Source organism: Capra hircus, chromosome 19 (genome assembly GCF_001704415.2).
Source record: "Capra hircus breed San Clemente chromosome 19, ASM170441v1, whole genome shotgun sequence".
NCBI classification, from domain to species: Eukaryota; Metazoa; Chordata; class Mammalia; order Artiodactyla; family Bovidae; genus Capra; species Capra hircus.
Window position 1 is genome coordinate 24,174,210 of NC_030826.1, and position 27,170 is coordinate 24,201,379.

General features: G+C 52.1%; 2 protein-coding genes across 4 annotated transcripts in view; both read right to left on the reverse strand.

Annotated features, from left to right (window-relative positions):
- Window positions 1,017-16,849, reverse strand: P2RX5 (purinergic receptor P2X 5). 2 transcript variants are annotated; one of them, XM_018064429.1, is made up of 13 exons: window positions 16,164-16,849; window positions 12,313-12,463; window positions 11,593-11,664; window positions 11,243-11,318; window positions 11,057-11,153; window positions 10,713-10,793; window positions 10,304-10,442; window positions 9,688-9,824; window positions 9,149-9,242; window positions 8,970-9,035; window positions 6,739-6,821; window positions 5,684-5,836; window positions 1,017-4,336 (listed from the first exon to the last, which is right to left on the reverse strand). In XM_018064429.1, the coding sequence occupies exons 1-13, from the start codon at window positions 16,298-16,300 to the stop codon at window positions 4,267-4,269; spliced, it is 1,356 nt and encodes a 451-aa protein (XP_017919918.1). In that variant the 5' UTR covers window positions 16,301-16,849; the 3' UTR covers window positions 1,017-4,266. The 2 variants fall into 2 exon arrangements, with proteins under 2 accessions (XP_017919918.1, XP_017919919.1); XM_018064430.1 differs by lacking the exon at window positions 5,684-5,836.
- The window catches only part of ITGAE (integrin subunit alpha E), a 60,457-nt gene continuing 57,268 nt past the window's right edge, over window positions 23,982-27,170 (reverse strand). For both annotated transcript variants that reach the window (XM_013972207.2, XM_013972206.2), the window contains exons 30-31: window positions 25,162-25,272; window positions 23,982-24,322 (exon numbers count right to left, since the gene is read on the reverse strand). In XM_013972207.2, coding sequence (XP_013827661.2) covers window positions 24,227-24,322; window positions 25,162-25,272 — 207 coding nt within the window. In that variant the 3' untranslated portion in view covers window positions 23,982-24,226. The remainder of the gene's footprint in view (window positions 24,323-25,161; window positions 25,273-27,170) is intronic.

Below are 27,170 nucleotides of genomic sequence, written 5' to 3' on the forward strand. Positions count from 1 at the left end.
TATGGGCAGGATGCAGTTAACTTCCCCCTGGTGAGGGTTTCCGTATCTGCTTAACAGTTCAAAAAACATGGCTCAAAATATTATCTATAGCCCCTGGGAAGGGTCTTAGCTATTATTGGCCTAACTATTGTTATTGTCTTCCTTGACTGGTTTAATATCTTTCTGCATTTTCTCACTTCTCTGATTAAATTAGTTCTTTGGAACTCAGGGAAGGCTCAGAGGCAGAAGTTTCTACAGACAGGAGGCAGGTAGAGAACAGTCTATCCTGGGAAGGCCACATACGCTCTTGCTCAATTACAGTTTGACCTTTATACTAACATATAAGGGGGAGCCTTTGAAAGTTTTAGTTAGAAGTGATGTGATCAGATTGGAAGTTTTAGAAAAAGAATCAGTTTTTGATCAGAAGGGGATCTGAAAGCTTGAAGCCAAGTCCCCTTTCACAGATAATAGGTGGCCTGTGACCAACAGCGGAGGCCCAGGCCTCCTGAATCCCATTTGGGTTCTGTACCAGATGCTTTCACATGAAGCTAAGAAGTGGCTAAGGCGATAGCTTTGCCCGTGTCTCCCAGGGACCACCTCTGAACTCTCAGTGGGGAGGGGTCGGTCCTGACACCGAGTAAGAGGGAAGCAGATTGAGTCCTACTGGTGAGTAAATCAGTGATCTGATTTACTTAACCTTTCCTCTGTTGCTGGGCAGGAAGATTGTTTGAGATGCTCACTTTTATAAAAAAATAAAATACAGCAGTGCATGTATCATTTTGAGGGAGTTTAATCTACTAGAGCAGAAGCTAAAAACCTGATTTTAAATGCTAAGTACCAGTTTTATCAGTGCCCTCCTGGTCCTTTAATGTTAGCGCATTTAAGAAGTTTCCTTCCTTTAATCTGAGTTTCTCTGCAAAGACAGGAAGGAAGGTAATACGTTGCTCACTGTTCCTTGTGTCTGCCTCTTGGTCATGTCTTTACATTTTCCTCTAAAACATGGGATGTCCGTGAAAATACAAAAGATAAAAAAAGAGCACATTTAAAGTTAACACCTTTTTATTGTCTTATAGCCAAATTAAAATGTCAGAGAATGCATGTATTGGGCAAGACCCAGAAAATGCTTGCCATCCTCCCTGCTTTAATTCTGTGAATGGGCCTAAGGGGGAAGAACTGGAAGAAAGGTGTCTTTTGTAGAGAGCATTCTTGGCTCCCCTGGAGAATATGCTCTGAGGAATGTTGTACCACTTGGGGAGGAGAGGAGCAGGTTGGAACCAAGTAGACCAGACATCCAAGATGCCTCTCCACGTGGGGTGAGGTAAGGACTTCACAGGGAACTCAGACACCTGGAGGAAGTCACATTCCCCGTTTATGACTGGTCCCCCAGGGGGCCAGCTAGCCATTGACAGAGGAACTGATGGGGTTGAGCGGGGAGCAGAAGGGCATCCATGATGAATCAGTCCTAATGACCCTGCATCAGGACTAAGGGCACTCTGCTCTTTCAGTGGCTGGTCCCCATCATGTCACACTAATAGCACTTAATTTAAAACTTTCCTGTTGGCCAGCATCATGGTACTCCAAAGGCATGGAGTAAGTCTGATTGTCAGGAAGACATTAGGCAGATGGCTTTTAGGCCAAGGCTTGAACATAACCATAGACATTTCCTGTGATACTGAGATGTCAGCATGGATAGATCTGAGAGGCTGGCGTGGTCATCTTCCTGTGCCGAGGGAAAGGCGCTTTCCCAAGTGTGAAAAGTGCTCAGACTTCTGCTCCTCTTCTTCCCCCTTCAAAATCAAGATTATGCGGATGGTGGGGAGGACTGTGCAAAAGCCAGGGAACTGGCTATGTGTGACTATCCAGAAGCTGTGATGGGGGTCACAGGGCCATCTGTGCATGGGGCTCCTGACATCTAGTGGGGAAGCCACCAGGAAGGTTTCGCTGGACTTAGAGAAACAAGTCCTCTATGGCAGGAGGTTTAAAGGGGCAACCCTTAAAAGGAATTAATGCCCACGTGATGAAAGCGTCACAGAAGCTGCTCCGGGCACACTGTTCATCCAGTTCCTTGCTAAGTCCTCCTCATGTCTTTTCTACGTGTGGGTCCCTGACCTGGATGCTTCCCCTCACCTGGTTAGCCTGCTACTAACCTTTCAGATTTCAGCTCACATGTCACTTCCTTGTGGAAACCTGGGCACGCCTCACTGAGGACTCGAGAAGCATCCCGTCCTGTTTGTGACTGGTGTGTGACCCCTAGACACTGGGTACCTGGGAGCAGAGGCCGTTTCTGTGCCGCTCACCACTGCCATCAGCATTTGGTCCAACAGGCGACACGAGAGGCACTCGATAGGATTTACTGGCTGGATGAATAACTAGGAAGACATTTCCATTCCAATATAAGACAAGTAGCACAGCTGTCTGCACATTATGTGGCTGCTGCCAAGCGATTCCAAAACCAGGCTAAAGGAAACCAGACCAACTTCTAAGCGGCTGGGACCCCTGCCCTTTGAACTCCCTTCCAGACATACACGTAACATGCTGTGTTATTAAATCCAAGGGTTTGCCTTAGAGAGGAAGGAGACCCCACAGCAGATCACCTGCGTCTTGCAGTTTGGGCTTACTGACAGGTCGCCTGGCAGCCCAGGGGGAGGAGCTGCTTGCTCTCCAAGGGGTCCTGTTCTGGGGACCACGCCCCTCTGACCCTCTCCTCAAAGGGCCCAGCAGAAGGGGGCTTACTGCCCACTCTGGGCAGAGGAGAGCCAGGGTCCTCACAGAGAGAATGCTCCCTGGAGGCAGGGCAAGTGCTCAGACAGCACCCAGGCTCGCGGGGAGACAGGCAGCACCGCAGGCCTTGGCCGTCCGGTGGTTCCAACAACAGTGATGGAGCTCTAGGCCCTTCCCCTTGCGCAGGGGCTCCCCAGCCCAGCATATTCCATCACGTCCAACAGCAGGGACTTGGTCTGACTGCAGGTGGCAATGTTCATTTCCTGAGGGAAGACATGAGTAACCCAGTGGATTCTCAGCAAGACTGGTGAGCCACTTGGAATTGGTAGCACAGGTTGCCTCAGGGAACGGGTGGAAGAGAAGCTTTTCACTTCCTGTTCCTCTGTAACTCTTAAGTTTTGAATCATTTAAGTATGACCTACTCAAAATAATTTGAATGAATTGAGCATAATGTCACTTTCCCAGGGCAGGGAAGGAGGGGATCTGCTTGGTCTCGAGGTAACTTCAGTGTCAGTTGACCCAGAAATTGACACCACCCACCAAAGCGGGCCTTTTCAGAGCCAGGCCTTGCATCCCCTCAAGCACTGCTGCTCACACCTTCACATGCACATGAATCACCCGGGAATCCTGTTGAAATGCAGGTTCTGATTTGGGCGGATGAGGGAGGGGCCTGAGACTGCATTTCTAACAAGCCCCTAGGTGATGCCAGTGCTGCGAGTCCACGGACCACACGTTGAGAAGCAGTGCTTTACAGCAACCGCGGGAGGGGGTCAAGGACCAGCTTACTTACAACTGTTTCCACTTGACACTGAGCACCATCCATCATCTCATTATCCCTTCAGATGGGGCCTTAGAGAGAGGAAGGGGAGCCAAGCAGGGAAAAACAAGCCCAACAGAACAGCAAGGGCCCAACCACACAGGCAAGCACATCTCCCATCGGGGTGAGACGCTGTCCCCCAGGCTTCCCGAGGCCCTCCTCCTCCTCCCGTGGCCAGCTGCCTCCTCACAGGTCCAGTCCTTTAGTCCTTTCCTGGTTGCCTCCTTGGCCACCTTTAAATTTCACCCCTGGGGGCAAGGCCAAATGTCCGCTTGGGTGTTGACCAAGGCCTTTCTCTGTGGAGCCATCATTTGCTCTGAGGATTTCAGAGCTAATGGTACAGGTCTCAGCTAGCGGCTGGAGTCAGGCCAGAGTCTGGGGCCCAGCTGTCGTGTCCGTCAGCTCCGAAGGGAATTAGATGAGTGCTCCCCTCTCTGAGGGCCAGGTCAGTGTCCCATTCAAGCATCTTTTGGACAGGGCTCAGCCCACAGCCAGCATCAGAAACTGTTTACCACATGGATGAATGAGTAACTGAATGTGCTTTAGGGCCTCTTCTGCATGAGCCACTGTGTGTACTGGGAGGCCCCCCCTCCCCACACACATAACAAGAAGCTTGTAGCAAGATCCCAAAGTGCAGGAGAGGTGCTCTCCCTGGAAGCCTGGTCCCACGTGGACGACGACGGGACTCTGCCCCCTTCAGAGGTGTGGACAGCTCTGCTCCTGGATCCGCTCTTGGCCAGCGTCTCTGGCTACGCCTCCACGGTCTGCAGGCTCTGCAGCTGCTCCACGCTCACCTTCCCGTTGCCCTGGTGGCCAGACCTGTGTGGGCAGGTAGGGGCACACGGGACGGCTGGGGCAGGGCTGGTCTCCCTTGGGGCAGACTCGGCCCGCAGAAGCTTCTGGCAGGCAGCGCTGCAGGCGGTGAGTGCGGGCAGAGAGCACAGTCTGATGCTCGGGCTGAGGCCTCTGGAGCTGCACCAGCAATGAGCAGCAACCACCTCGGGGTGGGGGCCCTCCTGAGCCCCCCCACACCCGCAGCAACAGGTGAGGCTTGCCAAGACCACTCCCCTCTCGCACGTGAGGGAGTGTGAGGGAGTGCAGGCGAGCACCCAGGAAGTGGCACTCAGCTCAGGGAGCATGTGGGAGGGCTGCTGGCACAGGCCTACCCGGCAGGTCCCCCAGCTTCTCCCTCTCTTTCCCCACGCATCTCCCTACCTGCCTCCCCTCTCATCCTGGCTCACTTCTCTCTCTCCCCCTGCCCGTGCTCAACTCCCCACTGGAGGCTGCCCATCACTGAGTCAGCAGAGAATGAGCGCTCAAGGCAGATGGCACCCAGCCCGGGTCAGTGAACCCCTCTGACAGTTGACAGGAGAGTCAAGGAACCCTGCTCACTGAGCCAGAGGGGCCCCTGTGTCCAACACCCCTGGATCAAAGGGTAATCAAGCCCAGAAAGGGCCAGGCGCCTGCCCAGGGGCTCATAGTGAGGCAGAAGCAAAGCAAGGCCCAGGGCTGCCTCCCTTGCCAGGCTGCCCGAGGCAGCATTCCAGGGAAGGGTGGCCTGCAGGCCACCTGTCAACACAGCCACTGCCATCCTGAGGCTCGGGCAGCTCCAGAATGTCCACATCAGAGAGGAGCTTAGGGGAGGCAGCTCTGACAGGAGTAGAGGAAGGAAGGGCTCGGTAAGGTCAAATAACCTGATGGAGAAGGACTGGGTTCTAGGAGCACACTGCCCAGGTTCAAGTCCCAACTCTGCCGTTTACTAGCCGTGTGACTGAAGCAAGTCACTGGACCTCTCTGTGTCTCGCTTTCCTCGTTAGTAAAGTAGGGACTGTTAGTGTCCATCTCATTCGGTGCCGAAATGAGCTCCCAGGGCTCCGCGCAGTGCCCAGCAGAGGAAGCCCGAGTGCATGTTAGTGCGTTGCTGCTGTAGCGCTGGGGCAGCATAGCGGCAGACAGGTCTGTGGTCACCGGGGGCTGGGGGGTGACGGGTCGTGGAGGAGCTAAAGCGCCAACCACCAGCACCCCTCCTCCCAGAGCCCAGCTTGGATGGGCTCCGTGAGGTCCCCGGCACCCTGCCTTGCGGCCAGATCACCCAGGGCCGGGAGCGCAGTGGCAGCTGGGCCATCTCCACAGGCCTTCCTGGCCCTTGGCTGGGCCGCCCCTCACCTGGCAGGCTGGGGGAGCTGCCCACACACACAGCCGTTCTCCTTCTGGGCGCTGCCTTCATCCTGCACCTCTGGCTGCTCCGCCAGCCCCGCTGCGTCCAGGGCCACGCTCTGCTGTGAGGATTCTGCCATTTGGGCGAGGACCTCTAGGTCCCTGGGCAGGACATGACCTGTTAACCCTGGCCTGGAGGCCCTGGGCGTGACCCCCTCCCTGGGACTGGTGTGCCACTTGCCCTGCAGGGGGCACCCCTCTTCCTCCAGCAGCTCTGCAGGGTGGCAGGTGCAGTCAGGGCTCAGGGCTCAGCCTGAGGACCAGGGCTGGGGGTCAGTCCAGGCAGAGGAGGCAGGCTGGCCCCCTGTCCCATCCCAGGGTGTGGCGAGACTGAGGGAGCACCCAGTGCCTATCCCAAGCCGACCAGCTGCAATTCCCCGCTCCCACCCCACTCCCAGAAAGCCTTCCCCAAGGCCTAGGCCAGAGCCCCTTGCCCTGTCCTGTCTGCCTAGCTCTCAGGACTTCCCACTCACACTGTAGTCCGCTCTTCTGAATACACACACACAAACCCCACTGAGCCCACTGCCCAAGAGAGCCTGGAAATAGGCCTCTGTAGTGAGGGGTAGGGGGACTCCATTTATTTTTCCTTCCTTTACCACTCCAGCTTCCCTCAACCCCAGACCCCCAGGACCACCACGTCCAAGAATCCTAAAATCACAGGTGCTGGAAGACACTATATAGACCAACACTCCTGTCTCACACAGAGAGAAACTGAGGCCCAAGGAGGCCTGAGAGACAGTGGCAGAGCCAGGCCTGGAAACCAGGTCTCCTTCCCGTGGCCTTTGGTGGCCTTCTGCTGGCTGCTCCGAGGCAGAATCCAGTTCTGTAGAGCCGGTACTCAGAACATTCCACTTTCCCCAGCCCTTTCAAGACAGCTCCCAGCATTCATCCCTGCCTCTACCCCACAAACATCAACAGAAAACCAGGGTCAGGGTTCTGAGCCATGGAGGGAAACGCCGACCTAGTGGGCTCCCCTAGGGCCACTGGGAGGAAGCATAACTGACCTCACTTCCTCGTATTTCTTGTCTCGATAAAAGTGGCTCTTTTTGATGAAGTAGATGAGTACCAGGTCACAGAAGAAAGACCCCTGTAAAAGAGTGGAGGTCCCTGACTCAGTGCACCAGGCCACTTGACACCAATAGATGAGGGCGCTGAGCTTAGAGGCTCCTTTGTCCAAGGCCACAAAGCTGGCCCACGGTGCAGCCAGTTAGCCTGTGGTCCGTCTGATCCGTCAGGCCAAGCACCTGCGCACTGCCTTGACCCCTTGGAATCGCGTCTTCAGCCATTGTTTGCTCAGAGCTCACCGGTGCCAGGCACTGCCCTGAGGTACAGGGAGAGCTAAGGCAATGGCAACCTTGGGGGCCCTCCCCCCCCGCCGCCTCAGGTGCAGGAGACAAGCTCATAAGTGATGAGTGACCTGTCCCACGATGGGAAGAGAAGCAGGGAGAAGACGGGACTTTACTCAGCCTGGGAGGTCCTCTGGGCCGAGTCTTGAGTCTGAATTGGATTTTATTTAAGACAGAAGGAAAAAAGCTCAGCAAAGAACCAGCTTGTCATGCCTGGGAACCCGGGCAGGACGTCACATGGATTGGAGGGTATCTGAACAAGGGCACCACAGCAGGGGCCAAGGAAAGAGGACAGGGCCTGAGCTAACCCAGCAGACCCACTGACACCCGAACATGAGTTCTTCAGACCAGACCAGGTGGTGCAAATACCAGTCTCCTCCACCAGAGGGCAACTCCCCCCAGAGCACAGGCGGAGCGGGTGGGAGAGGCCTGAGGGACAGGCCCACAGGTGAGCCTGGTTCTCTGACCCTGGGCACTGGACACCTTTTCTTTTTTCCCCTCCAGATGTCAAAAGGGTCATCAATTCATTGTTCCATAGAGGGCACCCTCCCACCCCCACTTTTCCTGTTACCTTCATCACACAGTATGTCCCCAGATGCCCATGTTCTGATATATGCACATCATAAGAAAGAGGCCTGAACATGGCCCCTCTCTACATACGCACACAGACAGGGCTCCCCAACAATACTGTCTGCAGTCAGAGTCATTTGGGGCCCACTTTCATCCACTGACCCATCTCTCAGGAGCATGGCCTCGTTGAGTCCTGTTACAGGACATGGTGTTTCTGGTCTCAATAAAAAGTCAGCCCCAGGTCCTCCTGGCGGAGAAGGCAATGGCACCCCACTCCAGTACCCTTGCCTGGAAAATCCCATGGATGGAGGACCCTGGTAGGCTGAAGTCCATGGGGTTGCTGAGGGTTGACACGACTGAGCGACTTCACTTTCACTTTTCACTTTGATGCATTGGAGAAGGAAATTGCAACCCACTCCAGTGTTCTTGCCTGGAGAATCCCAGGGACGGGGGAGCCTGGTGGACTGCTATCTATGGGGTCGCACAAAGTCGGACACGACTGAAGTGACTTAGCAGCAGCAGGTCCTCCTGGAAGCCTCCAGGGGAGCTGTTGTGACCTCCCGGGCAGAGGAACCAGGGACAAAGCTGCCAGAAATCTCAATAAGGGGCTCACCGGGGTGGATGCAAGCCACTCACCGATAACTCCCTTGTCTTTAAAAAACTTCCAGAAAAAAACAAAGGGGCGTGAAAGGTCAGGAATAAGCCTTTCCCTGCCCTCCAGTGCTACGTCCCCTTCTGTGGCCGCTCTGCCCAGCTGAAGTTCAGAACAGACCCGAGGAAGGACCACAGCCCGACTTTCCCTGCCTCTCATCTTTTTAGTCCCTGTGATTCACAACTCGGGGCAGTCTGGCAATGCCTGCAGACATTTTTGGCCAGCACAACTGTGGGGGAACTTGCTTTTGACACCTCATGGGGAGAGGCTGGGGATGCTGTTAAACACTCTACAACGCACACGATCGCCCCACAAAAAAAGTTATCTGGCCCAAAATATAAATGCGGCCAGGGCTGAGAAGCCCTGTATATCACCGGATCTGCCTCGTTTTAGTGGAAGTGGAGACAAGGCTGTGGAGGATTCCGGAGAACCCCCAGCTGCCGAGCCACAGGCAGAAGCCTCTAGCTCTGGGAAGAGAATCCCAGGCAGGCACTGACACGCGGGGGCCACCAGAGGGGTGTGAAGTCCCAGGAAGCCCTCAGCCCCGTCCCACACTGACCTCCCCAGCTCTGATTTCTTCTGGAGCGCTGGGACAGCTCTCTGCCCTGGGCAGTGCCCCCTCCCCCTGCGGTGCTCAGAGGGTCAGGGGGAGGGGAGAGGTACTCACCACTCCCATGAGTGCCACCCCTGAGCCCACGTTGATGATCGTGGGGATGATGTTGAACTTGCCGGCCTGGAGCAGGGAGACAGGGTGAGGCGCAGCGGGGTTCCCAGGGGCTCCACCAAAGCCAGCCTGGACACCCCCACATGGCCCACCCTCCCGGAAGGGGAGCCTCACCCACACACCTTGCCATTCACCATCACATCGAAGCGGATCCCGTAGGCTTTAAACAGTGTGCGGAACTCCACCCCAGCTGCATCGCGGTAGTACTTGGCAAACCTGGGGGAGACACGGCTCAGCCTGCGTGGGCCTTTCCTGTTTTCAGTGCAGGCTCGGCTGCCTTGGAGATTTATAAACCCACCCACCCCGGCACCCTGGCTCTCAGCAACCCCAGGAAAGGCTGGAGACGCTCTTGCTTATGTGACATTAAAGGTTCGTTCAGATCTGTGAAGTTCTTGCCAGACAGTCCCCAAAGGGTGAAGGCTTTCCCACCACTGCTGGACCAACCTGGGGCCACCAGGCACTGATGGACCTGACCCAGCCCTCCGCGCCAGGGCAAGTCCAGAGCCATGACAGGTCCTTCTTTCCCAGAGGCACCCTGGCTGCCTCCCTACACCTCCCACTCTGACACCCACCCCCAGGAAGGGGTGTCATAGCGCTGGCACCCAGGGAAGGACAGGAAATGTGGGCAGGGTCATAAGGTGGCAGGCTTAGCGCCAGTTACCTGAAGTTGTACCCGGAAGAGATAGAGTTTCCTGAAAATCTGTTGTCCAGACGGTTAAAGTAATAGCGAGGGTAACATTCAGAAGGTGCTTTATCAAGATCACAGTCCCATTCAATCTGAATTCCTATCACACCGCCCTTGATGCAAAAGAGACATGAATCAAGGCACAGAACTTTCTGGAGGTGGACAGAAGCCACAGGCCAGCTCTTCATGGAGAGCTCGGGTAAGGGCTCAGCTCCACTGCAGCATCCTTCCAGGAGGATGGTGGAAGGCCCAGGGTTCACATTTCTGGAGTGGCTGAGAAAAATGTATCACCCACAGCCCACGTCTCCTGCTCCATGCCCCAGGGAGAAGGGAATGACTGGAGCGAGCCCCTACTTGGGCACTGGCCGCTCACAGCAGAGGACTTAGAACCAAACGCAGGTGCAAGTGTGCCCCTCAGTAAGTGCAGCATGGCTGACTGCCTCACAGCCAGTGCTGAGAGAGCAGGCCCCTGGGCAGGTTACTGCAGGGCCGGCTCCTCCTGTGGGTCCTCCTCCACCCCGCCTCCTCATTGCAGAGCCCAAGCCCACAGCCCTCGGCCCCGGGGAGGGCTCCCTGAGCGCATACCACCCACCTGCACTGCTATCTCCTGGAAGTTGCTCCCCGTCCAGCTGACCACAGAGCCCAGTCGGAAGATGGGGCAGTAGGGGTTCTCGGGGCTAAACTTACAGGACTTCAGGAAAGTTCTGTCTGTGGTGTCCAGCACATTGGTCCTGGGTGGAGGCCATGAAGAGCCAGGGGAATAAAGGTGAGACTTGCTGTTCCCAAGCCAGAAACGGCCTGAACCAGGAGTCACTGGACCCCTCGCCCAGCCCAGATTGAGCCCTTGACTTAGCCCTACCCCAGTCCTGATTACTTCCTCCACCCCAACATCCTCCAGTAAGAGTCCTGCTGCCACAGCAGAGGGAAGGGTGCCCCTTCAATGCCCAGTGGTTCATTGACACATAGCGTCACGCACACTCCATGCACATGGGCCCACGTACTTGGAGAAGTTGAATTTGGGGAAACGAATGAAGTTCTTTATGTAAACAGTGAAGTCTTTAGCTTCGCCCAGGAGTGGCTTCCTAAAAACAAAGGCAGGACAGCTTGTTCAGGGGGGCCTGCCCGCTTCATGCTGAGGCTGAAGCCTGCATGGCCCTGGGTGCCCCGAAGCCTTTGCAAAGGACAGTTAATTCAATCATGTTGGATTGGTCGTTGGGCCTTTGTGGGGTGTCCCAGCTCCTCCCCCAGAATGAGGACTCCGAGTCAACGTGTCTCCACCATCAGGCTGGGACCCACTGCCCAGGACTGGGTGACTCCTCAGGGTCCCAAGGTTATAGCCACTCACATTGGCCTGGATCTTGTCTCTACCGGGCACCAGGCGAAGATCTCACAGGTGCCCTTCTGTGCGCTCCCCTCCCGCAGGCAGCGGCCAGTCCTCACTCCTGCAGGGGGAGGGGGACAAAGATAGTGCCAGGAACCTCCCGGCTCCGGCCCCTCCCCGACTCCCAGCCCTGGCCGCTCCAGGCCTCACCATTTCCAGCCACAACAGGCTCCCCAGGAGGGCAGTCGCTGTCCTCATAGCACAGGGCATCGGGAACACTTGCACTCTGCCAGGAGAGAGAGCACCTGGGCGGGGGTGCCCTTTCTCAGATCCAGGTCCCACCCCAAGGAGAGGACAGGGGCTCCTCCCCTGCCGGGGGCCACACACACACCTTGGGAGCCTGCTTCTCCCCTGAACAGTGCAGGCATGCACACTGGTACACACATTCCCCCAGGGCCTCTGGGAGGGGGTAGAAACCCCTGCTTCAGGAGAGAGGTGGACCCCAAGCACTGCCTGCACCTCTCCCATCCCCACTCCCTGCTCTCAGCACCAAAACACACCTCAGCACAGGTTTCCTGCCGCTGGTTGGGGGTCACGACCAGGTTGGTGATTACGAAGAAGACGTTCTCTCCCTGAGAAACCAGAGCAGGGTTGAGGAGCCCCTTCCTGCCATCTGGGGTCCCTCCTTCCCGGAGCTGCCTGGCAGGTGGTAGGGACTCTGCACAGGTACTGAAAACACTGGGGCCCCAAAATCAGTGGACCCCCACCCATGTGCCCACTGGTCTCAGAGTCCATGAGCAGGTGTCCTTAGATGGGTCTCTTTCACGCCCACAACCCCAAACCATGCTGACCTCAGCCCCCAGGGTCCAACCCTGAGCTCCAGGAGGAGAGAGAAGGAGCAGTGAGGACAGCCCAGCCCTGGCCCAGGAACTGTGACCAGGCCAGGGAACTGCTGCCGGGGGCAGTGGCCAACATAAAGGTGGGGCTCTTGGTGTCAGACCTTCCGACTCCCACGGACATGGAAGGTCTCTGGGTCCCACTTGGTCTCAATAGTCTCAGGGCTTGTTGCAAACAGAGCAGCCCCGTAAGGCACAGTCGAGGAGTATAGGGGTTTGGTGCAGGGGGGAAGGACCTGGGCAGAGCCTGCAAACCTTGCAGCTGTCACAGGCCAAGGGAGACAGTGAGTGGAGGCCCCTGAGTCCCCAGGCAACTTCCCATATGACCCGCCCAGAGCCAGACCCTGCTGGCCTGGGTCCCCCTGTGCTGGGTGGGACTCAGACCTGGGGTGGGATGACGTAGTCAGCAACATCCCAGAGCCGCTCCCCAAGCTCCGAGGTGTTGGTGAAAGTCACACCCTTGACTTTGGTGATGATGCTGCTCTGCAGGGACGTGTCCGTGTCTTGGTAACACTTCTTCACCAGGAACACCCAACTGCAGGGAGGGGCAAGCAGGTGGGCATCAGCCTCGTGTTGCCCTCAGGAAGTCTCCCCAGACCCCAGGGCGCAGAGAGGGCAGGCTTGGCGCTCCACCCTTCCCACCCACTCCTGGACAGGAGTCACAACCCCACTGCTGCCTGAGAGCCAGCCCTGCAAACAGTGGAGGAGACAAGCAGCCCCAGAAGGGAGAGGCTGCTGCTGTCAGGGACCAGGGCCCTGCAGCCCGCTCACCCCCACTTGTCACATGACCTCGGGCAAGCCAGTGAACTCTGGGGGCCAACACAGGGCTAACGGCACCTCCCTCCAATTAAGGGGCATGGGGTACAACCTAGAATTAATCATGAGGAGACCTCAGACAGATCCAAACTGAGGGGACTCTACAAAACTAGAGCGCAAAATCCTACACTCTGAGGCTTCTCTGGTGGTCCAGTGGTTAAGAATCTGCCTTGCAATACAGGAGACGCTGGTCCAGTCCCTGGTCCGGGAGGATCCCTCATGCCACGGGACAGTCAGGCCCAAGCACCACAATGGCCTAGAGCCTGAGCTCCACAACAGAAGAAGCCACCACAATAAGAGGCCCGAGCACAACCATGGAGTAGCCTGTGGCAGCAGTGAAGACCCAGGGCAGCCAAAAGTAAGCAAACATTTTTTTTTTTTTAATCCTATACTTTGACACCCAAAACACAAGCAACAAATGGAAAAAAAATAGAGAAAAATAATGGACTTGGTCAAAATTAAGAACTTTTTTTGTGCATCAAAGGACACTATCAACAAAGTGAAAAGACAACCCATAGAATGGGAGAAAATATTTGTGAGTCACACATATTGTGATGAGGGTCTAGTACCCAGAATATACAAAGTCTTACAACTCAATGGTTAAAAAGACAAATAAACCAATTTAAATATGGGCTAAGGATGTGAATTGGGAAGATCCCCTGGAGGAGGGCATGGCAACCCACTCCAGTATTCTTGCCTGGAGAATCCTATGGATAGAGGAGCCTGGCAGGCTATGGTGCATAGGGTCTCTCAAAGAGTCAGACACGAGTGAAGCAACTTAGCACCCAAGGATGTGAAGAGACATTTCTTCAAGAAAGACACACAAATGGCCAATATGCCCCTGAAAAGATGCTTAACATCTTTAGTCATTAGGGAAATGCAAATAGAAACCACAATGAGATAATACTTCACACCCAATAAGTTGGCTGCGGTCCAAAAAATAGAAAATAACAAGTGTTGGTGAGGATGCAGAGAAACTGGGGCTTGCCAGTGGGAATGCACAGCTGTATAGGTGCTGTGGAAAGCAGATGGATAGTTGCTCAAACATGGATAGTTGGTCACCATGTGACCCAGCAATTCCATTCCCAAGTATGTAAGACAATGGAAAATGTATGTCCACACAAAAACTGACACATGAATGTTCTTGGCAGAATTATTCATAATAGGCAGAAAGTAAAAACAATCCAAATGTCCAACAGATGAATGCATAAGCAAATGTGGTGTCTGCATACAATGAGATATTATTCAGCCCTTGGAATGGTTCACTGACACAGGCTCCAACATGGATAAACCTTGAAAAATGATGCTAAGTGAAAGAAGCCAGACAAAAAAGGCCACATGTTGTAATGATTTGATTTATATGAAAAGTCCAGAATGGGCAAGTCTACAGAGACAAAAAGCAGATTAAGCAGTTGCCAAGGGATGGGGGTAGGGGAGAACTGCAACTGATTGTAAATAGACACAATCTATTTTGAGGGTGATGGAAACATCCTAGAATTAGATAATGGTGCTGGCTGTACAACACTGTGAATGTCCTAAAAACCACTGAACTGTATAACTTTAAAAGGCTAAAGTGATGAATTACATGCTACATGAATTTTACCTCAATATAAAAATGGTTTTAAAAAGATCCTGTACTCTAAAAAATGTCAGAGTCACAGATATAAAGACAGACTCGGGAGTGATTCCAGAGCAAAGGAGGCAGGACAACTGAATACAAGGCATGATTTCAGATTTTCTTTTCCTATAAAGGTAACTAAGGGGACAATTTACAAAAGGTCTATTGCTCAGGTGATAATATTATTTCGATGTTCATTTCTAAATTATCATGTCTGCAACCTATTCAACAGAAAAAAATTGCACATACATATACACACAGAGAGAGAAACAGGTAAGGACAACACAAATGAAGTACAGTGTTAACATTTGGGGGAATCAAGGCGAAAGGCACTAAGAACGTCTGCAGTACTCTTAAAACTTTTCTGTAAGTACAAATTAATCAAAATATAAATATACATTTTTTTAATAAGATGGGACATGTAAATTGCTTAGTACAGTGAGTACCAGGCACAGAGGAGAAGTTCAATGAACACATCAACTTATTACTGATGTTACTGTTAGTTAGAGATTGTGCAGGTGAACCCCTTGGGTAAAGCTGGAAACACTGAGGCCAGGAGAGGGCGGGAAGCCGCCTTCTGGAGGTCCCGCAGGAAGCCCTGCCCCTCAGGGGTGCCAGGAAGAGTTCTCTGTACAGCAGGCACCAACCAGGACCCTTCCACCCTCGTCTCTGGGAGCAGCGCTGGCATGGCCCATCTCCAAGGGCCTCTGAGAGGGTTGAGACCCGTGAGCCAAACAGCTGTTTTAGTGGGGACGCACTGGGCCCGGCCTGGACACAGACATTCAGCAACAACATCCACTCGTTCACTTCACATCTGGTTCCCTAAGCAGCTCAGCGTTGGCAGGCAGGCCGGGCCCTCAGGGCATTCCCAGAATGGCAGGGAGTCAGCACAGACACCAGACAAACGATCCCCTGAATGAGCATATAATTACACTGCGGGATTTCTGGGGAGGAGCCTGTTAGAAGCCTGGTGTGAAAGGGACCCCTGGCTGAGCAGCAGCACCAAGAGAAAGCCTTCACGTGGAGACAGCCAGATGCCTCAGGGATGAAGCCCTCCGGTGCGAGCAAGGTGAGGTCAGGGCTGCCCTCCCAAAGGGGCAGGAAGGAGGAGGGACTCCACAGCAGTTACTGAGGGAGTAACAGAGGCACATCTCTCCACCCGTCCCCTCCCTGCTTGGGCGTGAGGGCTCTGAACCCCTGGCTGACCCCCAGGAGCTGCCCTCTCAGCTGATGGTGCCAGCTCCTGCAGGGTGGGAGAGGCGGGTGCCAGAGAGGATCGAGGGATCCCAGCAGGACCCCCGGCCCCGGCTGGGGCGAGCTGACCAGCAAGGAGTTCAGGGACACGCCAGGCTCATGAGTTGCCCCAGCCCCAAGCCTGGCACTGAGCTCAGTGATTATAAATAACCTACCCAGTGCCGGGGCCACTCCAGACCAGGCCCAGGGAGGCGGCAGGGACAGCTGAAGCCCAGCGCCCTGCCTCCTCACCCCCTGCCCAAAGCCCTAACGCTGGGGCCCCAGCCCTGAGGAAGGAGCTGATAACGAAAGCCTGAGAAATGAAAGGACCCAGGAACCCCTGGCGCATCTCATCACCTCCTGAGCCGGTGGGGGAGTCAAGGCCTCCCCTTCCTTAGCCCCTACCCTTACACCCACGGGTACAAGAAGGGCCCCCTCCAGAAGCAGAGTCCCAGACCCCAGTCACAGGGCACCCCAGGCGCCCACACACCAATTCCCAAGCTCCGGAGGCCACCGCTGCCGCCCCCGGCTGACCCTGCCCTCTCCCCAAAACCCCCAGAGAACTCACACCACCAGGTAGGTCAGGATGGAGACCTGCAGCAGCCGGTAGAGCAGGCCCACCTTCTTGTTCTTGGCGATGACGTACTTCTCGGTCTTGTAGTCGAAGAGCGACTGGTAGAGCCCCTTGCAGCCCGCCTGCCCCATGGCTCCGGCTCACCTGGCCGGCGATCGCGCGGCCGCACGTGTGGCGCATGGAGCCGCCCCCGCCCGCCCACCGCCCGGCCCCCAGCTTGGGCCCCGGCCGCCGGGTGCACGGCTCAACGCGCGGGGCCCGGCTGCTGGCGAGGCTGCGGCAGCGCCGCCGGAGGCCAGGCGGGGACCTCGGACCGCGACCTTGCCGCCTCCTCCCCTGACAGTGACAGTGACAGCGCCGGCCCGCCGGCCGCCCTGCCCGGCGGCGGCCCTCCAGGCGACCGCCGCGCGGGAGGGACGCGCCGAGAGCGGCTTCTGTGGAAGCAACCCCCGCTCTTTCCGCCTCCCAAAGAAATCCCGCTGGTTCCTCCTATGGAATAGACGGGGAAACTGAGGCCCCCGGGGCGGGGGTTGGGGTGGTGGGGTGGGGAACCTACAACACAGGAAGTGCGGGCGGGCAGGATAAAGAGCAAGCTGCGGGAGGCTAGACTTGTCAGACCCTCGGCTTCCGCCTCGGCTGGAGCGAGGTGCGTGTTCCTACTGCAGCAGCTGCGGCCGGTTTAAAGCCCGCACTCCCCGGAGTCGGCGGCCAGGACAGGGAGGGGTGGGGTGGGGGCGGGAGACAGGCCACCGAGGCCTGGGATCTTAAAATACGCCTGGAGAGAGGGCGGGCGCCAACTGTTTGAAATGTTCCCAAGGCAATAGAGGGGACCTAATCTAAGCTGCTAAATCTGTCATCCTCACAACACGCGAGATCAAATTGGAGGTGATGAGAGCGGAGAGGACACCTCTGAGATCAGGTTTGGACCCTGGGGCAGCCAGAGAGCGCCTGGGGTCCTGGGCGAGTTTCGAGTGCATGTGTGTGGGGGGCTGTGCACGCTGTGTTTTCTGCATCTCAGGCATTACCATCCTGCAGTCTGACCGGAAGCCGCCCTGCCCCTCTCCATGGCCTGGCCCTCACACACCAATGAGAAGTCCCCTCCCTGAACCACAGGCTCTGGGAGTCAGAAGCTGAAAGGGACCCTAAACTTCACCAGGTGTGATCTTCTCTCAAAGTAAACGCCCCAGGGCAGCAGGTCTCCAGTTTTAGTGAGCCTGGGCATCATTTGGAAGAAAAATGCAAATTCCTGGGCACTGTGCCTAATATTGTCATTTCCTTAAGACTTGGATGGAGCCTAGGAATCTGTATTTTGCCTTCAAAATGCCGTTTGGGAAGCACTCATTTTTGCATCTGGTCCTCAGTTTCAACTCAAATGCCAGTTCCTTTTTTTTAGAAAAAAAGGGGGGCCCGTTCTTACTACCGCTCACTAAAGCAGCCTCCACCCCACCTACTTTCTATCCCATTACCCCTTCTTATTCCCTTAGAGGCCCTGTCACTCATTTACTTACTGCTTGTGTCCCCCTCTAAGACCATAAGCTCCAGGAGGACAGGGACCTTGCCTTTAGGCATCTCTGCACCCCACAGCCACTGCTGTGCCTGCCATAAAATAAGTCAATGTTTTTTGAGTGAATTCAGGCCTGATTTCTTTAAACCCAGAGAGGATTCCAGCTGCTGCTCCAGTTATGACTGGGGATTTTGGAAGTTGACATCATCCTGGCAGAAAGGCTTAGGAATTGTCACCAGGCCTTCCTCTCTCCCTCAGGGTCTATCAGCTGGTACAGTGGTAAAGAATCCGCCTGCCTCTGCAGGAGATGCAGATGTGGGTTCGATCCCTGGGCTGGGAATGGCAGCCCACTCCAGTATTCTTGCCTGAAGAATCCCATGGACAGAGGAGCCATGGGGTCTCGAAGAGTCAGACATGACTGAGGACACACCATGTGCTCCCTCCCTCTCCTGCCAGCCTCTCCCTTAGCCCTCCCTCACATGGCTCTCCGACAACCTGCTCATTTGCCCTCCAGTGTGGGCAGCCCCTCCTGATCTCCCCATGGCCCAGCCAAAGCCAGGCTGCCGTTTCTGACAGAACTCTCTAGAGGCTTCAGAGATGTGAGGGACGTCCAGAGGGGAAAGGGCTCTTCTCAGAGGTGGGGCCAGACTCTCCCTGTGGGCGCCCTCACAGCTTCTTAAGCTAAAGCTAGACCCATTAGTGGGTCATAATAGCAATTTCCTGGGTTCCAACCAGCATTTCACACACAAAAAAGAAACCATTAGAGTGTGTTTAAGGAAGTATGGGTAGACAGTTTTGTGAAACTTCTCTTTGAAGTATGTGTGTGCATATGACATTATGACATGTGATGCATTTCTTCCCATGGGTCAAGGTCACAACGTGAAAAATACTTCCCTTGAGCTGCAAACCCAAGTATCTGCAACCTACCTCCATGTGGCTGGGGCTGGCTCACCACCCCAAGTTCAGATGTAATTCCCATTGTACCCCAAGCAGGAGAAGGGGTTTTTGCTTTTTGCGTTGGCATTACTAGAAGTCCAAGTCCAGGGATGCTTCTAAAACCAAGATGAATTCAAGCACTTGAGTGAAAACTGCCTGCAGTCTTTGAGTGATGGTTTCCCAGTCTCTATCTAAACCCATCTCACCAGGCACCCTGTTCAAATGATCTTCGCCACCATTACTGTTCGAATGTTTATCAGCTTAGCAAATAGTTAAGTCAGCGGTCAGCACAAATAGTCAAAGCCTCTTTCTCTCTCCTCCCCCAAATCATCCACATCATGCTTCACTGTAACGAGTGTCGTCCACCTGGAAGAAAGGAACTGGCCGTGAAGGGACTGGCCAGGCTCATCTGGTTCGCAAGGCTGTCTCGGACGATCTAAGGTAACTGCAGTGCAGTGATGGGGAACTGTAAAATGAACTCAGAGTGTATTCTCCAAAAAATTAAAGGAAGCACAAGAGGAAACACAAACTGCATAAAACAATCTGGTCCTTGGAGGAGAGGTTCCTTATACCTAACAAACAAGGTTTCATTTCCCATCCCAGAGGAGAGGAGGGCTCAAGCAAGGGCTGAGACAGGAGATCTCTGTCTCAGGACACAAAAGGAAGTCATCTCAAGGCAAGGAGAGCCCTTGCTTCAGAGCCCGGAGGATGCAGGATGACCTGGAAGGGACAAGAGTGGAAAAGGCATGGTGGCATGGAAAGGGTTTCACAAAGCAATTTATCCTTTAAGTCTTCTTTTGCTCTGGAGAGTCCTGCTATGATAAACATGTTCCATTAATAGACATTAGTGGTCCGTTTAAGAAACAGCAGATATATTATTCATGTTGCTTCAAAGAGTCAACAGGAAGAAGGAAGCCCGTCTCTGTGGGAAGCATTTCTGAGTCCATCAGCACCCTGGTGACCTGTCATAATTGACGGGCTATTCCTCATTACTCAGTTCTCAGAATGTGACCTGGGGAAAAACTCCACTGAGGTGGCACTTCAAAGAATAAACTGTCAAATGCTGGTCCACTTGTTATCGAAAAGGATAAAGGCTCAAACTCAAGTCAACCAAACCTAAGTGACGCCAGCTCGAACATGGTACATGGTAGAGAAAGCTGATCTTGCTCCTGCTCCCTGCAGGGGTTTCCCCACAACCTGCATGCAGCCACCCTGGTCCATCCCCTCCTCTCTCGCCTCGAGTTCCCAGGGCTGTAGTGATGAACCCACAGCAAGTAGGCCATCCTCCTGTGAACCCTGAGAGTGGGTGTGGCTTCCGCAGCTCCTGCACTCAGTCCTTCCAAGGCTCTTCCTCTTTATTGCAGTCACTGTCCCCGCCTGCCTTTCTGGCCGAACAAGCCCATTAAGCACACCAGCTTCAGGGGGGTTGGCTGACAAGATGTGATGAATCACATCCTGCACTTTCCAACTCCCGGGCCTTTGCTCAGGCCGGTCTCTCCTCAGCACCCCGTGGCTTCAAGATTCCGATTACAGAGGTCTGTCTCCTTCACAAAGCCTTCCTGGGTCCTTCTCCTTCTCTGAATTCCCAAAGGACAGGATCCACTCTTCCGTGAGTTACAGTTGATTGCTGTCTCATCTGTAGGGCTATGAGGGAGGGAAAGGCTTTACCACTTCTGCCCCACCTGCCTATAATGAGACAGACGATCATCCAGGCGAGAAGTGGGAGGGTGGGAGAGGGAGAGAGGGTGGAGGGAAAGTTGATTCCTGATCATCCTGCCTGTACCCATTAGCCTGCATATTTGAAGTGTCAAGAGTACAGTGACTAAGCCTTTATTTTGAGTGTATATTCTTGAAGATTTGAACAGAGATCATTCTGCTAGAGCATTATGTTAAATTTGTCTCCTGAAGCAACTTCTTAGTCATCAAGACTCTGAGTCTGTGCTATCCATTGACAAAGTGTAAACAGATGAACAAACTCTGATCCAACTAGTGTCTCACAGGGTGTGGCTCTTGCATCAGAGATCACTCAGAGAGCTTGCCGGAAAGCTGATTCCCAAGACCAGAGCATCAGCACCTTCAGCATCCCACCTGCAGCCTGGGAACTTGAAGAGCTGAGCACCACCTGTGCCTCTTCCCCAGCAAAGCCTATAAACCTCCATTCCACCAACCTACACCTTGCCCATCTGTAATTGAGCATTTGTGGAAAAACAGACCTGGAGGTTTTTCCTTAAACTAGTTTTAACGCCTCAGGCAAGTTGTTTCCTCCTCCATGAAACAGCTAATGGAGCCTGGGGTGACTCTGAGATGAGCTGCCAAAGTACAGAGCCCGGGGTAGGACAGATGTTCTTATTAAATGGACCAGAATATACGGAGGAGGTCTGTGAAGCTGGATGGAGAAACTGTTTCACATTTATTTTTACTACTCTTTATCTGAAATCTAACATTTCCTTCAATCACGAATGCAGACAACAAACCACAGGAGCGTCAGTAGTACCTGTATCTTTTTTTGTTTTTTGGCAATACCTGTATCTTAATACCAAAAGAAATTATATTTTCCCATCACATTATAGGTATGCCTTAAAAAACATTTTAAGCTCATCACTACTTCAAAAGTAGCACAGTTATTAGACCTGTTGCTTTAATACATTTGTAAGTACATTTAATAAGTACATGTGAATATTACAAAAGCACAGAATATGGTCTGGAAGATACGTGCCAGGCCAGTTTGCCTCAGCTCTGAGGAGGGGCACAAGACGGGGCGAGGTCGCGACCAGGGCAAAGTTTCACTTTCCACTCTGATCCTACTATGAGAATGAATATGTATTCAGTAATATTGATACTTATGTAGTTTTTGAAATGTCCTTCCACTGATCAAAATAAAGTCAACTGGAGTTGGGAACTGTCTCTTTAGGTGCATCCAGCTACCTTCTGAATTCTTGAGAGTTGAAACAACTGCTCTTCCTGGAGTGACTAAGAGTCCCTTGATTCCATTTACTGGAGCTGTTCTTAAAGTAACATAAAATTATGGCACTATTACAAGGTTATAATTAGGGCTAGGAGACCCCAAAATACCTAAACCCTGATCTTAACCAAATATCCCTGCTTGTATGGATATTAGAGAAAATGCATGGAAGAACACACTAGTGCAGATCATTTCAGACTGCTGGGCTTGGCTGAAGGGAATCGAAATCTAACTGGGCCTAAATAGTTTGACCAATTTATTGCAGATTGATCCCTGAGTTGGGAAGATCCCCAGGAGAAGGGAAAGGCTACTCATTCCAGTATTCTGGCCTGGAGAATTCCATGGACTGTATGGTCCATGGGGTCGCAGAGTCGGACACAACTGAGCAACTTTCACTTTGACTTTTTCACATCTGCTTATTTCATCCCTCCATGATCAAATTCAAAGTTCAGATGTTATCATAAGAGAACAAGGTTAACTGAATGAGCACTCACAGGCCTGTAACGGGGAAATGAAAACACAGAAACTGGAGGGGCACTTCTCCCACACTAGTGTCCAGCTGGCCCCTTCTGAGTCCTTTTCTGGCCAGGACAGTGGGCCTGTGGCATGACCCACTGTCCTTGGATCTGTGCAAGCTCTGGCATGTCCTGCTCCTGGGCAGAAGGTCAACAGGAAACGGGAAAGGTCTGGCACTAGACAGGCATCTCTTGGAAGACAAGGTTACAGCCCAAGTCACAGCCCATGAATTTATACAATGCAACCATGTCTCCATTTCAGTCTCCTCCTCCTCCTCACGGACTGATCCCTTATGAAGTCTCCTGACTACAACACTGGTCTAATCCAGTCATAGCCCAGTCGGTCAATAGCTTATAGGCAGTCAATGTAAGACTTGACTGTTATATATAAGTGCATTCTTATTTGCAATGAACAAGCATAAAAGCAGAAACTGCAAGTCACCTGTAATAATGAAAACCTGGACACACAACAGGGAAATATCTAAGCAAATTTACTTCTTTCTTTTCCTTCAAAGGCATACCTCAGAGACAGTGCAAGTTTGGTTCCAGGCACCATGACAAAGCAAATATCACAATAAAATGAGTCATACAGATTTTTGGTTTCCCAGTACATATAAAAGTTATGTCAGGACTTCAGTGGTTAAGAATCCGTCTTGTTATGCAAAAGACACTGGGTTCAATCCCTGGTCCAGAAAGATTCCACATGCTGAGGTAACTAAACCCATGTGCCACAACTATTGAGCCCCTGCTCTACAGCCCATGAGCTGCAACTACTGAAGCCTGCGTGCCCTAAGGCCTGTACCCTGCAACAAGAGAAGCCAAAGCAAGAAGAAGCATGTGCACTCAACTAGAGAGCAGTCCCCACTAGCTGCAACTAGAGAAAGCCCGCAGGCAGCAACAAAGAGTCAGCACAGCCAAAAAAAAAATTTTTTTAAGTCAGGTACATGGGTAAGTTCTTAGACCCCCATAAGTCCTAGTTAGAAAAATAATGATGTGAAAAAGTGTAAATATCAGAAAGACTCCAAATTACCATTATGTGCAGAAAGGACTTTGAAGTCAGTGGAAAAGCTATGAAGAAACAGAGTCCAGGGACTTCCCCGGCGGCCCAGCGTTTAAGACTCAGCCCTTTCACTGTGAGGATTCAATCCCTGGTTGCAGAACTGCGATCCCATAAGCCTCACAGCTCAGCCAAGACAAACAGAAATAATGAAAGCACTTGAATTAGATAAAGAACACAGAGGGATCGCAGGATTGCTTTCTACATTATATACTCCTGCTTCGCTTGTTTGCAATGATATTTATCGCCCATGAAAACAAAGACTGTGCCACTGCACGGTTGAGAGTGGAGAGATGCAGTCAAGTTTTTAACAGCATGGGGCATATAAATAAAATAAGGATACTAAGAGCAAAGTCAGCCCGTAATGAGGCCCTAATCTCAGTGTCCCCAACTCCCAGGCCAGGTTCCACCTCCCCCTGTGGACAAGCATGTCTCTCATTGAGACACGAAGGTCCCTGAGCAAGTCACTCAGCAGGAAGCCAGGCGAGGACCCGCACAGGATGTTAAGCAGACACTACAAAACAAAGTCCTGGTCTCCTCTCCCTCCTTGTTCCTGTTTTGGTAACCCCTGTTTTTCTACTTTTTACTTTTGTTCTGGGGGGTGCTTTTTCGTGGCCTGATTTGAAATAACAGACTGCATCCTTCGATCATAAAAATGCCTGACTAGGAACTGCTTCTGACCACTGTCCCCGACAAAGATGTACTTCATGGAAGACTATTTTGGAAGATGTTAATAGAAATGGCATGAAAAAAGTGCTCTTAGGCAAGTAAGCCTGGGAGATGCTGTATAACCTCCTCTGGGGCGGGGCGGGGGCGATCACAAAGTATATCATATTTGCATATTAAAGGCACTTCTGTAAAGAAAATACCTTTATTCACCACCAAATGCTTCCCAGGTTTCTTTTCTGCACAATGCACAGGCACTTTGGGGACAAGGTATGGTAAAAAACACTCCACAAACAACTTGTTAGATTCCGCACTTGGTCATCCTAAAGGAAAGGTCTTCTGTACAACCTAAAAGGAAGGTCTCTAGAAGCTTCAGGACTGGCTGATACTCTCTCCGGATGGATGAGGAAGCTGCTCCTAATTATCTTCTTCCAGCAGACTCTGTGATTTTAGCTGGTCCTTTCTTATGCTCTCCAAGTTCAGCTCTCTGTATTTTCTTTTAAAAAAGCCACACTAAAACAAAAGGAGGGAAGACCAATTACAGGCCTAAGCTATCGATCTGCTTTAAATACCACCTTCCCACAAGCATTCCCTATGTTCAGTCCCCAGTCAGAACTGGTTTTCCACCTTCCTCTGAACCCCAACCCCACTTTCACCTTTTCAATTTAACTAATTCTGCTAAGTACTATCGTTTCAGCTGTACTGGATCTGTTTATGTAAAAGATAGAAAGAGATCAAGTACAGCCCCCCTACACATCAAGAAACTCACAATTTAGTGGGAAGAGAAATAATGACAACACAGTATAACCACTGCTTCTTGGAAGGGTTTCTAGAGGGCAGTTCAAGGGAAAAGCATAAAGGTCAGTTCAGAGGACTCAGGAATCTCTGGGCTGAGTTTTAAGGGAAGAGGGAGAGCAAATTATGAAGGAAAGGGCTTGGGAGGCGGGTGTAGAGAGCCTCATGCAAACACAGAGACACAAAGCTATTCAGTTCAGTGTGTTGAGAAAAAAAGCAAGACTCGAGGGTAGAGAGAGTAGAGGCAGATATTAGATGCCTTGAATAGCAGTGAAAGAGTTTGAACATTAAATCAGGGGAAGGAAAGGAAAGGATTTAAATAGGAAAGGAACATCAGGTCCCTTTTAGGAAAATATCTCTGTACTCCAATTCTTCAATTAGACCTTGATCTTTTTCAGACAGAAACTGTCTTGATTCATTTGCCTCAACAGGTGTGTGGCTAAAGGAAGAAGGAAAAGGGGTCACAAGGCTAGAGTAGCTGCTCATGGTCGGTGGCTGGCTCTCCAAGCAGAATTCTGCCCAACACCAGAACCTTTATGAACGTGGGGGGGACTGACCTTGACTAGGATAACTATAATCACGATCAAAACCAGAAGGCCCCCGACACTGCTTTTAATGATGAGAGACAGAGAATATGCCTCCTCATCTTTCAGGAGGATGACAGTGATCTGCAACAAAACAGAAACCACCCTGTAAGTTGTGAAACAAAATGAGGTAAAAATTCCACATTATTTTTAAGAAGCAAAATATGAGAACTTGGCAACATACCATGTATTGATCAAGACTGACAGCAGTAAAGCAAAAAGCTAAACATTTCCTGACGCAGTATTTTAAATTATCTAATGAGATTCCTGGTTTCTGGTTCCACATGTAAGGGGCTTGGAAGTCACCACTTCATGCTAACAAGGAAAAAGGTGACCAGACTGGAAAATCAACAACTTTTCTTGGATCCCTAAGAGAGGGGAGGACACCAGGCAAACCTGCTGCCACCAAGAGCAGAGGGACAGACAGACAGATGGACACAGAGGGCAGAGGCTCACCACCTCCAGGGAAGGAAATCCTGAACTGCAACTGATGGGACTGCTGTAAGCACAACAGTGATGACTCTGGGGCTACAAACTCCAGGGAACCCAGCCACTGGGGTGAGGTTTACTCCAGGAGCTTGACCAGGTTCCCACACTCAATGCTGGAGAAAAAATCCTTCATGCTTCCGGCAGGGGGAGCAGAAAAGGAACCACTTTGAAATAAGCCAAAGAACTCTGATCTGAACAAGGACTGGGCTCAGGGAAAACTAGTTAACCCTAGCCTAACCTGCTGGATATAATGAGAGCCTAACTGTTCTAAGGAAAGGGAAGTGCCCAACTGGAGCCCACTCTAGCCATCCTGTCCCAACTAAGGGGGCTGAAAAACACAGAAACGGTGAGAAAGTTCACAGGCCAGAGGCCTGAGGCTCATTAAGACTGAGACCTAATCACAGAACCACAGAGCACCTCCCCTCCCCCACACCTCACTACATTAATGAAGGTCTGTCTACAGAAGTTCCTTTTACCTGGTACAGCATTTCCAGCTATCAAAAGAAAATTACCTGGTATACCAAAAGACAAAAAAACAAAATTTGAAGAGAGAGAGTAAGCACCAGAACCAGATAAGGCAAGAATGTCGGAATTATCAGACTGGCAATTTAAAACAACCACGATGAATATGCTAAGGGCTCCAAAGGATAGAACAGACAGCACACAAGAACAAAGAGCAGGCAGGCAATGTGAGCAGAGAGATGGAGACCCGAAGAACGAACCAGAAAGAAAAACGAGAGATGAGCAGCTGCTGTGACAGGAACAAGAATGCCTTCAATGCACTCATCAGTAGACTGGACATGGCTGAGGAAAGAATCTCTGAGCTAGATATAGCAGCAGAATGTTCGAAAAACAAAGAGAACAAAACCTGGAGATGGGGTTGGGGGAGGAGTAAACCAGAGGACAGGAAAGTGATCTGATGACCAAAATACTTGAAACAAACTATTCTGGTCTCTTATCTAGCGGTCCGCCAGGAGACTGTGACCTTCTGGTTGTGTGTGTGTCAGAGAGAGAGTCTGAACCAGGCATGGGTTCAATCCCTCGTGGGGGAACTAAGAGCCCGCATGCCATGTGCCATGTGGCTCGAAAAACGAGAAAAAGAAAGAAAAGGGAAGCCATGTGAAGAAAAACTCCTTTTGCTACTGACCTCTTGGCTTCCTATTCTGTATTCTGCCATGTGAAAATGTACTGCTGGGAGAGGTGGTGACTTTGGGCCAGCCACAAGGGAAGGCATCACCAGCACACAGTCAGGAGAGCCCAAGATTCGAAGGAGCCCGGCCACTAACACTGGTCTGCCTCCACCCCCAGATAAACACAAAAGGCCTTTAAGGCACGTTAGCAGGAGGTTTTTGGGTTTTTTTTGTTTTTTTGCAGCTGAAATGCACTTAAAACTTAGCTTCGGGTACTGAATTTTAAAAAAGGAAAATCATCATGGGGCTCTACAATAAAAGCATCAGTAAGTAAAGGGGGAACATTTATACATAAATAAATGA

What these genes read in the sequence shown, in the direction of transcription:
- P2RX5 (XM_018064429.1), bottom strand. Translation starts at nt 16,300, where the DNA reads ATGGGGCAGGCGGGCTGCAAGGGGCTCTACCAGTCGCTCTTCGACTAC. An exon ending in TCCAGGAGATAGCAGTGCAG is followed by an intron (nt 9,825 to 10,303) that starts GTGGGTGGTATG and finishes TTTTGCATCAAG; the next exon opens with GGCGGTGTGATAGGAATTCA. An exon ending in GGGTGGCACTCATGGGAGTG is followed by an intron (nt 6,822 to 8,969) that starts GTGAGTACCTCT and finishes ACTCTTTTACAG; the next exon opens with GGGTCTTTCTTCTGTGACCT.